Source organism: Eubalaena glacialis, chromosome 13 (genome assembly GCF_028564815.1).
Source record: "Eubalaena glacialis isolate mEubGla1 chromosome 13, mEubGla1.1.hap2.+ XY, whole genome shotgun sequence".
Taxonomy (NCBI): domain Eukaryota; kingdom Metazoa; phylum Chordata; class Mammalia; order Artiodactyla; family Balaenidae; genus Eubalaena; species Eubalaena glacialis.
In genome coordinates, this window is record NC_083728.1 from 58512204 (window position 1) to 58527810 (window position 15607).

The 15607-nt window shown below is 46.6% G+C and overlaps 1 protein-coding gene across 1 annotated transcript; it reads left to right on the forward strand.

The window, feature by feature from the left end:
• Window positions 1-790: 790 nt before the first annotated feature.
• On the forward strand, window positions 791-6295 carry ZNF174 (zinc finger protein 174). The gene is made up of 3 exons (XM_061209775.1): window positions 791-1198; window positions 2189-2411; window positions 5264-6295. The coding sequence occupies exons 1-3, from the start codon at window positions 791-793 to the stop codon at window positions 5863-5865; spliced, it is 1233 nt and encodes a 410-aa protein (XP_061065758.1). The 3' UTR covers window positions 5866-6295.
• Window positions 6296-15607: the final 9312 nt, after the last annotated feature.

Below are 15607 nucleotides of genomic sequence, written 5' to 3' on the forward strand. Positions count from 1 at the left end.
GCCTTGGCTCCTGGGTTCTGGGTCCCCGGTCCCCAGAGAGGTGAGTCGGCTGCAGGTGGGCGTGTGGAGCGGGGCTGTCGGTGGTGCTGCCGTCGCAGGCGCCACCGCCGGCTCGCACCCGGCCACGTAGTTGAGCCGCGCGCCAGAGTGCTACAGCTTCGCCAAGCCCCAGGCCAGCTGGGGCGCGGAGTCGGAGCCGGGCGCCCTCGGAGGCCGGAGCGGCTGGGCCTCAGAGCCTTGGGGGTGAGCAGCCGCCGCGCCTCCGTGTACCTTGCTGGCTAGCAGGAGGTTTCCGCTAACTCACAACCCCCAGCGTGCGCCATGGCCTGCCTGGGCTCGCCCTGTAGCGCCTGGCGAGATGCTGGAGGTCGGCCTGTGGAGGATGCGGGGGAGCTGGTGCAGGCTACCTGGATGACAGCCTGAACTTTTCCCAGGGTTTCCTGTCAGCCCATTAGGTCACGTTGCGCATTTTCCTGTGAGACCGCTTGTGCTTGCCGCTGAAATAAAAGCGGTACTTCCCCCAGTTTCCTTTTAGGACATTATGACTTTTCTCCTTTGCAAGACAGTTCAAGAAACTGGCAGAAAAGCAAACTCTTCCCACTCTCAGGGACTGTGTTGTCTTCAGGAGTTTGGGATCAAGTCCAGCGAATGAGGAGGCTCTGTTTGCATCCTTTCCTCTCCAATATCCTCAGAGGAGCTTCGTTTCTAGCATCTTTCTAGCATTCAGGGTCATGATCCCGAAGGCTTGAGCTGTTTACAAGGAGAGAGAAGCTGTCTCCTGAGCCCCAAAATGGCGGCTAAGATGGAGATAACTTTGAGCTCGCAGTCCCACATTCAGGCTTCCTCCAAGCAAGAGAGACATATAATAGCAAAGCTAGAAGAAAAACGGGAGCCCGCTCTGCAAAAAGACTGGCCCGATCCTGAGCTCTCCCGCCAGAGTTTTAGACGGTTTTGTTATCAAGAGGTGTCTGGACCCCAAGAGGCGCTCTCCCGTCTCCGGCAGCTCTGCCGTCAGTGGCTGCAGCCTGAGGTGCACACCAAGGAGCAGATTTTGGAGCTGCTGGTGCTGGAGCAGTTTCTGAACATCCTGCCTCCGGAGATCCAGGCTCGGGCCAGGCATCAATGTCCAATGAGCAGCAAGGAGATTGTGACCCTGGTGGAAGATTTTTACAGAGCAGCCAAGGGACCAAAGCAGTGGGTAAGGAGGGTACTTTCTGTGGTCCCCAGGATTTCTTTTTCATCTGGTTAGTGTCTGGTTTCTGGACCCCTCCCTAGATAGAGTCCAGAATTTCAAACGTTGCTTCTGGCCTCTATTTGGAACCCTCCTCCCCCCACCCTCCTAGGGAGATGTAACAGGTTTTCAGAAAACCCAGCCACAGGCATTCCAGTGAGAAAGTAGAGAATCAAGTAAGGCTCTTGAAACTTTGCTGACAGATCTCCCCTGACCCTTTACTCTTGAAGTTTTTCTGCAGTCAGGATTCATAGCAGACAGGGTCATTCTACTGGATAGGAATTTGATTTGGGGGGAACTTTATTAGACCTTGTCCGAGGGAAGTGTCTTGCATATTGCCTTTGGATCAGGAAACTCCAGCTCAATTGGCTAGTATTCCTTCCAAATCCCACCCCCAAGTCAGACCCCAGTAGGGACCTAGGGAGGAAGCAAACAATCACGTGCTTTGGTGAACGGAAGCAGTTAGGGAACAGGGGTAGGGCAGTCCTCTTACTACTGAGATCTCCTTACCAGGAGAGCCTTGGGCAGAACAATTTATAGGTAAGGGTGGTTTTTAATGGCCCCCACCCTACTGCTTCCCTATCCTACAGGGCCTGTTTCCAGCAGAAGCAGGGAGGCAAGTGAGCATAGGGTAGGAACCTGCTGGGTGGATGTCATGGCTGACCCTGATATATTTGTGCCTGCTCTCTGATGACTTTGGCTCCAGGCCTTGAGAAAGCCCCAAGCTTTAGGGACAGGAAGTATTGGCTGATTTGAAGCAGCCTCCTTTTGGTCATTCTGCAAGTCCTTCCCTTTGCTTCCTTTGAGAGTTTCAGCATTCTCTCTCAAGGTTGACCCCCAGGCCATTATCAGAAATTTCCAGGGAAAAACAGTCATTACAGAGCAGTGAGAGGTCAAGCTGCCCTCAGATAGTCCTTGAGCATGCATTGCCCTCTAATGCATGGGGCTTGTTCCTAGGTGGCTGTTTGTATGGAGGGCCAGAAGGTGCTCTTGGAGAAAACTGGATCCCAGCTTGGAGAACAGGAACTGCCAGACTTTCAACTGCAAACTCCTAGCAGATATCCCAGGGAGAGCTCTCTGGAGGAGACGTCCCAGGCAGGATCTCAGGATCAGCGGAGCCCCCGTCATTGGGAAAAATCCCTGCTCCTCCAGGACCCAACCCCCAAATTGGCTGAGACAGGTAAACACTCGGTGTCTCTTCTCTCCCTCTCATCATCCCTTTATCTCCATCAAAGCATTTCATGGTTCTAAAAAGACATAGACCAGGTATTGGGCTTTTTTTCAATATTGTATGTGATAGTAGATATTTATTCTCCAACGAATTTCACTAATTAGAATGGTAGTGTTACTAAAGTGTGCTTTTATCATTTTCTGTTCATGACTATTTGAGAATCCAGTGCACAGGATTATTCTAGTGCCTACTTTTCTGTCCCTTTCAGAGCTACTTATAGTGAAGACAAATCCAAATATGACTACTGATGAACTTCCATTCAAGCTGTGGCTGAGTTTCATCACTTAAAATGGTCCCATGTTTAGAAGGGACCTAAACAAGATTCTGCTAATTAGAGAAAAAAGCTCTTCTCCGTTTTATTTTCTGCCTCTTTCTCCTCCTGTGACATTGTCTGTGTCCATTTCTTTATCTTTCTCTGGTACAATGCCAGTATAATTGCTGGCCCTGCTCTACGCAGTCCTGTGGTCTCTCTGACTGAATGAAAGTGACACTTTGGCCAGTCTTGGTGATGTGAATACAGGATATGGTCAACAGGTTAGAGAAGAAGGTTACAAGAAAGCTAGATTCCTTAAGATTTGCTACATTCAACGAAACACTTTGATTTCATTATTCTCAAAACTCATGAATGGAGAAGACCTAGGGCATCCAGCAGGAAAGCACTGTGGCCCTGGCTGAGGTCCCGCCCCATAACCTACGGCCTTCATGGTCCTAAAGAAAGTGGACCACACGTACTCCCTTCTTCTGCCTCAGCAGAGGCAGCTGGGTGTGCATACTGTCTCCATTTCCTTTTATTTGATTCCATAGAGGGTGGAGTCTCATGCTCAAGGTTCATCCATGTTGTAGCATGTGTCAGTACTTCATTCCTTTTTATGGCTGAATAATATTCCACTCTGTAGACATTTCGTCTGTTTATCAGTTGATGGACACTTGGGTTGTTTCCACTTGTTGGCTATTATGAATAATGCTGCTGTTAACAGTTGTGTACAAGTTTTCGTGTGGATGTCTATTTTCATTTCTCTTGGGTGTACACCCAGGAGTGGAAATGCTGGGTCCTATGGTAACTCACCATTTAACCTTTTGAGGTTGGACTTTTCCAAAGTGGCTGCGCCATTTTACATCCAGCAGTCTATGAGGATTCCAATTTCTCTACATCCCTGTTGACACTTGTTATTTTTTGTCCTTTTTATTGCATCCATCCTATTAGGCATGAAGTGGTATCTCATGGAGGTTTTGAGTTATTTCCCTAATGACTGATGATGTTGAGCATCTTTTCATGTGCCTATTGGCCAATTGTGTATCTCCTTTGTAGAAATGTCTATTCAGATCCTTTGCTCATTTTTTAAAAATTTATTTATTTATTTATTTTTGGCTGCGTTGGGTCTTCATTGCTGTGCACGGGCTTTCTCTAGTTGCAGTGAGTGTGGGGTACTCTTCGTTGTAGTGTCCGGGCTTCTCATTGCTGTGGCTTCTCTTGTTGCGGAGCACGGGCTCTAGGCATGCAGGCTTCAGTAGTTGTGGCTCGCGGGCTTAGTTGCTCCGCGGCATGTGGGATCTTCCTGGACCAGGCCTCAAACCCGTGTCCCCTGCATTGGCAGGTGGATTCTTAACCACTGCGCCGCCAGGGAAGTCCCCTTTGCTCATTTTTAAATTGGGTTGGTCTTTTTATTGTTATAAGAGTTCTTTGTATAATCTGGATACTAGACCCTTATGTATAATTTGCAAATATTTTCTCCCATTACGTGGGTTATCTTTTCACTTCCTTGATAGTATCCTTTGAAGCACAAATGTTTTGGATGTTGAGAACGTCCAATTTATCTTTTTGTTTGCTTGTGCTTTTGGTAACGTATCGAAAATACTATATTGCCTAATCCACCATCACAAAGGTTTACACCTTTGTTCTGTTCAAAGAGAGATAGGTTTAGCTCTCACATTTAGGTCTTTGATCCATTTTGAGTTAATTTTTGTATGTGTTGTGAGTCGGGGTCCAACTTCATTCTTTTGTATGTAGAAATCCAGTTGTTCCAGCACCACTTGTTGAAAAGACTATTCTTTACTCCATTGAATTATCATGACAACCTTGTTGAAGAGCAGTTGACCATAATTGTGTGGGCTGCTTTTTAAATCTGAATTTAAATTAAAGTTAAATAAAATTAAAAATTCAGTTTCTCAGTCACACAAGCCACATTTCAAGTACTCAGTAGCCACATGTGGCTAGTGGCTGCCATATTGAATAGATCTTCCACATGGCAGGAATCCTGTTGGATAATAGCACTGTTGTGGAGTTTCTGTAATTAGGGTGCATGTCTGGCCCATATCCCAATTTCCAATCACATATGCTATCTATCAACTTCATAATGGAAGAAAATACCACACTCACTGGATTTAGCATTATTTGAAGAGAGAGTGGTGGTCAGTGTCCATGTAAGTGAGGGTATATTTGCAATGTCGAAATTTCTGATGGGTTTGCTTTTTCCTATTTCTCCTTTCTTAAACCTTTCCCCAAAGGTAGGAAGGAGGGAGGGGTTGGAGAACTTGTTTCCTAACTTTAGTATACATCAGAATCGCCCCAGCTTCCCCCTTTTAACCGCAGACTTCCAGGTTCCATCCCCCAGAGATTCTAACTCAGCAGCCCTGGGGGAGCAGGGGCAGCCTGCTTGGTGGACAGCTGCCCCAGATGAGTCTAATGCAAGTTGCCAAGTGGAGAACAGAACTTTGAGAAACTTTGCCATGTATCTCATAGCTCTTTTGCTTGGGTTCTTTCTTCGAAGCCCAGAAATGAAACATATTCTTTATAATTATAGAGGCCTCCAGAATGAAAAGTGACAACAAGGAAAATCCACAGCAGGAGGGGGCTAAAGGAGCAAAACCATGCGCACTGTCAGTGGGCAGACTCAAAGGGAATGGTCTGCAGAGCCCCGAACCCAGAGGGGCGACTGTGAGTGAGCCCCGGTTGTCACGGAGGCAGGTCAGCCCCCCACGCGCTCAAAAGCCATTTGCTCACTACCAGAGACATTGCAGGGAACTGGAATACATCAGCGGCCCCCTGAAGAGCCACCCACTGAGAGAGCTGAAGAAAAGCAAGGGAAGCAAAAGAAACCTGAGCAGCCGTTTGCAACGTCTTGGTCACCAGCCGACACGCTCGGCGAAGAAACCTTACAAATGTGATGACTGTGGGAAAAGCTTCACGTGGAATTCAGAGCTGAAGAGACACAAGCGAGTCCACACGGGGGAGAGGCCCTACACGTGCGGAGAGTGTGGGAACTGCTTCGGGCGGCAGTCCACCCTGAAGCTGCACCAGAGGATCCACACCGGAGAGAAACCCTACCAGTGCGGCCAGTGTGGGAAAAGCTTTCGCCAGAGCTCAAACCTTCACCAGCATCACAGACTCCACCATGGGGACTGAAAGCAGGGCTGGGTCCTCTCTGTTCAGAAGAAGGTACTTGCATTTCTCCTTCCCCTAGCTTGCATGTAAATCACAAAGACCGTCTGCGTGACTTACAAGGAAGAAAGCAAGAGATCCCTGAGGAGTGATGGCGCCCGTCGGGCTGGTGAGGCGTCGGTCGGGAAAAGGCTGACGGGGGACTTGATCGTGCACGGGGTCGTGTACGATGACGGGGGAAGAGATGGCAGGTCTAGGCATTGGGTCAGAGAGCACCGGGGTGTCTGTTGGAGAGCGGGGAGTCACTACTGAGGGAGAATCCGGACGATCCTGCAGATGTGCCCCACACCTTGATGTTAAATCTCCCCTTGCTGTTTATTTATCCTCTAAATCTGTTCAAGGATAAATCCTATATATAGTTATGCGTTTGCTGTCCTACCAGACAATCTTTATCATGCACACACTCCTTTAATAAAGATGAGTGATCTGCAAGAATTTCAAAGCAGAAGTTCATTGGAATGTAAATCCCCTAATATTCTTCCTGTCATTCCTGGCTGTTCATAACAAAGCACGCATGAAGTGGGACTGTGGACACGTTTGTGTGAGGAGGGGGTCTCCAAGTATTAGTGCTTTTACCAAATAAATACACATACACACACACTAAAGGTTCTTTTTATATCAAAGCACCTTTGATTTGGTAAAAGAAAAATCACAGCTGCTGCAATCCCCCACCCATAGTGATAAGGAAAAACTACAAGAAGCAAGACTGCTAAGGAGACAGCAAAGGGAATCCTTCCTACTTTCCTTTCTCACTTAGGCCAGTAGCTTTAAGAATAACAAAATGCTTGGGGTGATGAAAATATACTAAAACTGAATTACTTCAGAACAAGTACCAAAAATCATTGAAACATTCATTAATTTTATGATATGTAAGTTATACCTCAAAGAAGTTTCTAAAAATGACAAAATGTGTTTATCTAAAATGTTAAAGTCCTAGAACTAGGCCTGAGAGATCATCTAATCCCACCCCTCATTCTCTCAAAATGGAAATTATAACCCAATCAGTATACAATTCTTATTCACACTGGGCAAGCCAGTGGATCTCCCAGTTTAGAGAAGACTTTTGGTAGGTGGGTGCAGTATGTCAAGCAGGAAACAGGTGCAGGTAGCATTCTTCCTAAAGCATCAGTATCCTCAGGTCACTGCTGGCCACCTCAGGGCTGTGGTTGTGCTACTGTGTGTCCCCCCCAAGGATCTCAGGTTCCTCTGACCACAGAGGGACAGGTGCTCACATGGGCAGCCCTGTCCCCCAGGTCTTTGCACACACTGTTCCCTTTGCCCTTAGGACCCACCGCCCCCACTCCCTCTCGCATCTCACAAAAGTTGCCAGCTCTGCAAAGCCTCCTCTGACAAGTTCTAGGCAGAGGTAGACTTCACCAGTGGCGCTCAACCTGGTAGCAGATTCGCCCCCTAGAGGATATTTGGGAACGTCTGAAAACACCGTTGGTTGTTATGACTTGGGGGAAGGGAGCGTAGCTCCTGGCCTCTGGTAGGTACAGACCAAGGATGTAGCTAAACATCCTGCAGTGCACAGGACGGCCCCAAAACAGTTATCTGTTCCAAATGTCAGTAGTACCAAGGTTGGGGAACTGTGCTATATATGTTAAAAGCTCTTTAAGGACAGAACCTTGATTTTCCATCACTTTAGCTTTAGAACTTAGCCCACACCCAGCCAGGAGAAATAGGTGTTCAGTAATTGAAGAGTCGAGGGCCCCTGCTTCACCCTGGGGCCCATTCCTGCCTGAATCAGAGATCCCGGTGGCAGTCTTTGAATGCAGTGGACAAAACCTCTCATCTTTTGGGCAGAGAGAGACTTAATGGGAGCCCAGTGGCCTGCTTCCTGGTATTTGGTGGGCCTTCAGAATCTAATCCAAGGTCCCTTTCCCAACAACTATGTTAGATGTTAGAAGAGTTTATCTTTATTGTTAGGCCTGCCCGTTTTCTCACTCCTGTCCCCTGCCTCTCACCGGTCAGAGCCTCCTGATTCCTTATTCTGTTACCACCTTTTTTTCTCCAGGCCAGTTTCACTGTTGTTTCTTAGTAACTTCCCTAATTATATTTACATCTGTATTAGTTTCCTCTTGGTGCTGTAACAGATGACCATAAACTTAGTGGCTTAGAACAACACAAATGTCTTATCTTATAGTTCCTGAGGTCAGAAGTCCTAAATCAGTTTCACTGAGTAGAAGTCAAGGTGTCAGGCGGGCTGGTTCCTTTGGAGGCTCTGAGGGGTGAATCTGTTTCCTCGCCTTTTTCAGCTTCTAACGGCTGCTGGCATTCCTTGGCCTGTGGCCCCTCCCTCCATCTTCAAAATGCATCCCTTCAATCTCTGTCATCACATCACCTTCTCTTCTGACTCTGATCCTCCAGCCTCCCTCTTAGGAGGACCTTTATGATTATATTGGGCCCACCCAGATAATCTGAGATATCTCCCCATCTCTAGATCCTTAATACACCTGCAAAATCCCTTTTGCCATATAAGGGAACATTCACAGGTTCCAGGGATTAGGATGTGGACATCTTTGGCGGGGACTGTGATTCAGCCGACCACATCCATCTAGTGAATCAATTTGGTTAGTCAAAGACGATCTCTCCTAAAAGCAAAGGAACATAGATTTCCACTTTCCTTAGATTTGGGACAGGAAATCTCTCTTAAAATAAGAGCTTTGTTTACTTGGTATGTTTTGAAGAACCCGTGTGTGTGTGTTTTCTGTCTTCTGATTATGAAATTAATAATTGCTGAATCTTAATGTCTTTGGGTACCTGTTCAACTGTGGACCTTGAATAAATGTGACAAAATCACCACTCTGAATATCACTCACTCCCAAAAGGTTTTCAAGCCTGTGATGCTGCCGCCTCCCCCAGCCCAGTTTTCCTTTGACAGGTAAGGCTCAGCTCCAGGTGAGGAGTGCCCATGAGGGTCTGAAGTCCTGGTAGAAGGCCCCTGGGCACTCAGCCACATTTGCTGGTCTGTACTCACTTCTTCAAATGTAAGAGCCCGCATGTGTGGTTCCACCAGAGGGTCTCAGCACAAAACATTGACCTGCTGACTTACAATCGGCTACCCCATATGAGAAAATAACCTCTCTCCTTTTGTGTGCACCCTTTACCCACAGAGCGGTCTGTAAGTGTCACCATGTTTTCTGAGTTTGCCCTGTATTCACCCATGTGGGGGTGGGATGATTCCTACCTTGGTTATTTGGTCCCTGGCTTACCCCAGGAGACAGGGAGAGGGGAAGATTCCATGCATATGTGAGGGATCTGGACCTCGCAGATTTCTCTGAAAAGCATTTTCCATCTACAGCAGATAAGGACTTGTAAAACCCATCCCATAATACCGTTATCGCTCCCAACAAAATTAACAACTCCCAAATACCATCTGATAGATAGAGTTGAAATTTCCCCCAGATATTTCTAAAACCAAAATGCTATTTTTTACAACTTTATTGAGATATAGTTCACATATAAAATGTATCCATTTAAAGTGTACAGTTTAATAATTAAATTTGCAGTGTTATACCACCATCACCATAATCTAATTTTAGAACATTTTCAACAGCCTAAAAAGAAACCTTTGGGCTTCCCTGGTGGCGCAGTGGTTGAGAATCTGCCTGCCAATGCAGGGGACACGTGTTCGAGCCCTGGTCTGGGAAGATCCCACATGCCGCGGAGTGACTAGGCCCATGAGCCACAATTGCTGAGCCTGCGCTCCGCAACAAGAGAGACCGCGACAGTGAGAGGCCCGCGCACCACGATGAAGAGTGGCCCCCGCTTGCCGCAACTAGAGAAAGCCCTCGCACAGAAACGAAGACCCAACACAGCCATAAATAAATAAATAAATAAATAAATAAATAAACAAATAAATAAAAATTTTAAAAAATAAATAAAAATAAAAAGAAACCTTTGGGACTTCTCTGGCGGTCCAGTGGTTAGGACTCCAGGCTTCCACTGCAGGAGGCACGGGTTCAATCCCTGCTCAGGAAACTAAGATCCCACAGGCCGTACAGTGTGGCCAAAATAAAAGAAAAGAAAGAAACCCTGTCTCATAAGCAGTCACTCCTCACTCCCCATCCCTGGGCCCCCTTGAGCCCCCTTCCTCCTTTCACTCAGCACAATGTCTTCAAGGTTCATCCATGTGGTAGCACATGTCAGTACTTTATGCTTTTAGTGGCCGAATAATATTTCACTCTGTGAACAGACCATGTTTTGTCTATCCATTCATCAGTTGATGGACATTTGGGTTGTTTCCACTGATTGTCTATTATGAATAATGCTGCTATGAACATTCATGTACAAGTTTTTCTGTGAACATATGTTTTCATTTTTCTTGGTTGTATACCTAGGAGTGGAATTGCTGTGTCCTGTGGTAACTCTATGTTTAAGAATTTGAGGAACCCCCAGACTGTCTTCCACAGGGTCTGCACCATTTTCCATTCCCACCAGCAGTGTATGAGGGTTCTAATTTCTCCACATCCTTGTCAACACTTGCTATTATCTGTCTTTCTGATCGTAGCCATGCTAGTGGATATGAAGTGGTGTCTCATTGTGATTTTGATTTGCACTTCCCTTTTGGCTAATGATGTTGGCATCTTTCCATGTGTTTACTGGCCATTTGTGTATCTTCTTTGGAGAAACGGCTATTCAAAACCTCTGCCCTTTTAAAACTGGGGGTTTTGTCTTTTTATTGTTGAGTTGAAGAGTTCTTTATATATTCTGGAATCAAATCCTTATCAGATAAATGACTTGCAAATATTTTCTCCCATTCTGTTGTAATGTAATACTTTTGCACAATTGCAGTAACTCTCTTTAAAGCACTGTCTGTCACCTGCCAAAATACAAAACTGACTAAGACGGTAACAGTCCTGAATTGCCAGTGAAACAGACGTGTGAGGCAAAATGTCACTCCTGTCTCTAGAAATTCGTCTGGACCAGATAAGGGCAGAGCCAAGTAGGGTAGCCCCACGAACCTACCTTGGTCTACCTACCTGACCTGACTTAGTCAAGTCTGAGGCAGCTCCATAAACAAACCAGAGTGGACTTGGTACCAGGCTAAGACCAAGGATGGCTTTGCTCGCAGCTCTGTTGTCCCCCAGCCCCCTGACCTGGATGTGTCACTTAAATTCTTCAAGCCTGTTTCCTCCACTGGAAATGGGAAGACCTGCTCTGCTTACCTCACATGATTGGTGAAGTGAACACACGTGTGTGAAAGTATTTTCTGTAAAGTGTTACATAAAAAGAAAATGAATTATGTGTCAAGTAAAACAGCATCTTGAAATCTCCTTCTGTCACCTTTTCAGATCCAAATACTTGTGCCTGGGATGAGCAGAGAGGCCGCAGGGGTTCGAGGGTGGAGAGGTCCTATTTTCCTGGATTTGGCACTTGCTCACACTGGGGTCGCGGTAGAGAATGTCCTGGAAGGGGGGAAGAATTCCTCCAAAAGTCTGTTTATGAAAAATTGATGTCCTAGAGAGAGGCACCCCAAAGCAGAGGCACCCGCCCTTTCTTCAATGCCCCTTCATGCTGCTCCTTACTTTTCTTTTTAACATTACTTTTTAAAAAATTTTTTATCATGGTGAAATATACATAACAAAGTTTACCATTCTAACCATTTTTATTGTACGATTCAGTGGCATCGCGTACATTCACAATATTGTGCAGCCATCACCATGATCCATCTCTGGAACTTTTTCATCTTCCAAAACTGAAACTCTGTCCCCGTTAAACACTAACTCCCCATTCCCCCTCTTCTTGCACCTGGCATCCCCCATTCTACTTTCTGTCTCTGCGAAGTTGCCTACTCCACATACCTCGTATAAGTGGAATCATACAGTATTTGTCATTTTGTGACTGGATTATTTCACTTAGCACAATGTTCCTGAGGTTCATTAGAATTTCTTTTCTTTTTATGGCTTAATAGTATTCCATTGTATGGATAGATCACATTTTATTTATTTATTTATTTAAAATTTATTTATTTATTTATTTATTTATTTTGGCTGCCCCATGTGGCTTGTGGGATCTTAGTTCCCAGACCAGGGATCAAACCTGGGTCCCGGCAGTGAAAGCACCAATTCCTAACCACTGGACTGCCAGGGAATTCCTATGGATAGACTACATTTTAACCATTTATCTGTCAATGGACATTGGGGTCATTTCCACCTTCTGGCCATTATGAATAATGTGCTCCTTACTTTTTGCAAATACATATTTTCAAAAACCCCAATGAAAAATTTGCCAGAGGGCCCCTGAGTCTTGTGAGAGTGGCACCGCACATTAGTGTTCCTGGAGCAGCTGCAAGCAGGAATTGGGGCAGAGGTCCAGGGAAGGGCTTGTCCTAGGAGCTGGAGCAGAGGGTTAGGGGCCAGGAGGGAGACAAAAGTGGCAGAGGGAGGCCATCCCGGATGGGAGCAGCTTTAAGGAGGGTGGAACAACCAACGATAAAGGTTACAAGTTAGGGCTCACCTGGGTCCCCCTGGGAGATGTGGGGCCATGGATGTGTCCGAGTGTCAGGAGGGGACACCTGCACCGAGGTCTTGGGAGGACAGGAGCAGTGTTTTCAGCAGTGGAAGGGAAGGCCAGAGTTGCAAAATTCTGCAAGTGGCACAGTCTTAGGAAGTGACGCTGCAGAGAGATAGATGGTTCATGTGGAATGGGGGTGTGCAGGCTAAAGACAGTGTCCAGAGGAAGAGTTTTAAGGCATTTATTTTACCTTTTGGAAAACTTTAATAAACGAGCGTCGGGACATAGTTCAGCGTAGCCAAGTGTTTTAGTCTGTTTGGGCTGCTGTAACAAAATCCCACAGGCTGCGTGGCTTACGAACAATACATATTTATTTCTCACAGTTCTGGAGGCTGGAAGTCTGAGATCAAGGCACCAGCACGGTCAGGTTGAATTCTAGTGAGAGCCCTCTTCTTGGTTCATAGATGGGCTGTCTTCTTGCTGTGTCCTTACATGGTGGAAAAGCTGAGGGAACTCTTTGGGGTCTCTTTTATAAGGGCACTAATCCCATCCATGAGGGCTCCATCCTCATGAGCTACCTCCTAATACCATCACACTGGGGGTTAGGATTTTAACATAGGAATTAGGGGGGTGCACAGACGTTCAGACCATAGCACCTGGTGTGCATGAACTTTGGCTTTGGACAGACCTAGCTTCAATCCTGGCTCTAGTTCCCCTTTCAAACTTGTTTCTTTAACTTTATAAGGTTAAAATGAGAGGATCCGAGTTACTTGCCTCCATTGTGGTGAATGCCCCAGCACTCTAAGGCAAAGGCTCCATGGGCATAAATACTTCGCCCCTCAAGAGGTCTGGTCCCCGTTCTGGGTGGCTCTCATGGGTCTGGTCCAGCCACCACTGGAAGTGTGGACCAGTGGGCAAGGCTGCCCCTGGCAAAGCTGGCCCACAGCAAAACTGGGAGGTGATCAACTGCCCCACACTCCTCTTTACAAACCTCTTCAAAATCACAGCCTATTGCTGGAGGGAAAAGCAAGATTGTCCACACTGCCTGTTACATAGATCCTCCTACCACACCCTGATAAGCTGTCATCCAGGCTCTTGTTAGAAATTCTTGTAGACAGGGGAACTCGCCACTTCACAAGCTGCAACATTTCATTTGGGGGCATCCTAGTTGTTTTAAGTTCTAGGAAGCTGGACTTCCGGCCATGCAGACTTTTTGCCCCTGGAGCCCTGGTTGCTTCTGTGAATACCTTGGATGGGCCAGTGCAGGGATGAGGGGGATCATGTTATACCTGCTAGAACGCCCCACATGAAGGCTTCATAAACACCGGCCCATCTGAACTCCTTTGAATGCAGGGAAGAAGCCCACCAGTGAGGTGTGTTTGTAGAGCACATCAGGGACCCAGACACCTCCAGAGCGCATGCCCCTGTGTGTCCACTTCTGAGGCATATGCTGCACTGAGCAGGATGATTTCCTGGGAAACAGGCTCTGTTCTGGAAGAGGATGGTAAGAGTCCTCTCTGATCCAGGATTTTGAGAATCGGAGGTCAAGGATCACACCAGAAGTCAGATACATGCCCTCAGGAGGGAGAAAATGGAGCTAAGGAGAAAGTTCTGATGGAGAAGTTTGCTTCTAAAGAGTAAGGGGTGGGCAGAGGAGCTGAGCGGGAAGCTCGCCTCCCACCAGAGACATGCATCGGCTCCTCTTTTCATCTGGATTTCCTGCTCAGTCCATAGCTTTTCCCCAAACCCCAGTGAAAACTCTCCCACGCTCAGTTCTTTGAAACTATGAGACACTCTTTTCCCTTTGCAACAGGTGGGTTCTGTGGAAGGAAATCATGCCTAAACCAGGACACACATCTTTTCAGTATTTTAAAAAATCTTTTTGGGAACTGCATTCCTATATTAACATGCAGTTTATTTGATTTTTATTTTGGTTGCACACTATTGAGAAACTTCTAACGCACACAGATAAGTAGTTGCAAATGCTAATGGTTCTAACAGCTCATCTTACAAGATATCTTTGCACAGAAAAGGCAAAAGCAGCTTTACTATCAGGTCTGCCCCAAAATAAGTCATGCTGGTAGCATAAATTATTTCATGTCTCTGATGCGTTATTTTGTATATTACATTTAAATATTTTATTGCAGCTTTAAAATACATTTCAACATTTTTTTTACTTCAAAGGTAATTTTTTTAAAAATTGTTTTTAATTTATTTATTTATTTTTGGCTGTGTTGGGTCTTCGTTTCTGTGCGAGGGCTTTCTTTAGTTGTGGCAAGCGGGGGCCACTCTTCATCGCAGTGCGCGGGCCTCTCACTATCGCGGCCTCTCGTTGCGGAGCACAAGCTCCAGACGCGCAGGCTCAGTAGTTGTGGCTCACGGGCCTAGTTGCTCCGCGGCATGTGGGATCTTCCCAGACCAGGGCTCGAACCCGTGTCCCCTGCATTAGCAGGCAGATTCTCAACCACTGCGCCACCAGGGAAGCCCCAAAGGTAAGTTTTTAAATTGAGATATAATTCATATACCATAACATTCATCCTTTTAAAGTACAAAGTTCAGTTTTTTTTATTATAGTCACAAAGTTGTACAACCAGACCCATGTCTTTTTGAGAGAGACAGAAGTTACTTCTTCACAGGGAGTTAGCTGATCACACACATGCTGCTGCACTTGAACCTGACCAGGAGGCAGCCTGAGACGGTGGGAAAAGGCCTGGGATGGGGAAAAGGCACTGAAGAGCCAGGTTCCATTTTCAGTGCTGCAGGCAGCCAGTTACTGAGCTCTACGATGTCTGCACCTCAGTTTCCTTATCAGTAAAATGAGGTTTTAGACAAAATGCTCTCTAATTTTCTTTTCAGTTCTACTCCGAGCTGCCCATGAAACCTTGAAAGTTTGGGTCTTTCTTGGGCCAAAATAAAGGTGACCCTCAGCTCAATGGTGTGGACTCTTGGAGGCCTTGGAGACAGGATCCCTGGTGGAAGAGGAAGCAGGGGTGTAACATACGCTCAGGGTATCCCCCCGTCTACTCTTTCCCAAGGAGAGGAGCTTATCACCCATCCTGTGTTCACTCTCTGAGTCTCCTCTGGCCCTTCTCACCCAGCATCCTGGTTCCTGGGCTCTCTCTGCAAATCCCCCATCAGGGTTGCTGTCTCTTGTCACCCTCTGGGTGTGACACTGAACCCAGTGTGGATCCCTCAGACAGGATGGGCCGGAGAGCTCCAGCTCCAGCAGCTCCAGGATCTGCTCCTT

Excerpts from the sequence above, each read along its gene's own strand:
- ZNF174 (XM_061209775.1), top strand. The coding sequence starts at position 791 with ATGGCGGCTAAGATGGAGATAACTTTGAGCTCGCAGTCCCACATTCAG. Across the intron at positions 1,199-2,188 it reads CCAAGGGACCAAAGCAGTGG|GTGGCTGTTTGTATGGAGGG; the intron begins GTAAGGAGGGTA and ends GCTTGTTCCTAG. Across the intron at positions 2,412-5,263 it reads CCCCAAATTGGCTGAGACAG|AGGCCTCCAGAATGAAAAGT; the intron begins GTAAACACTCGG and ends TTATAATTATAG.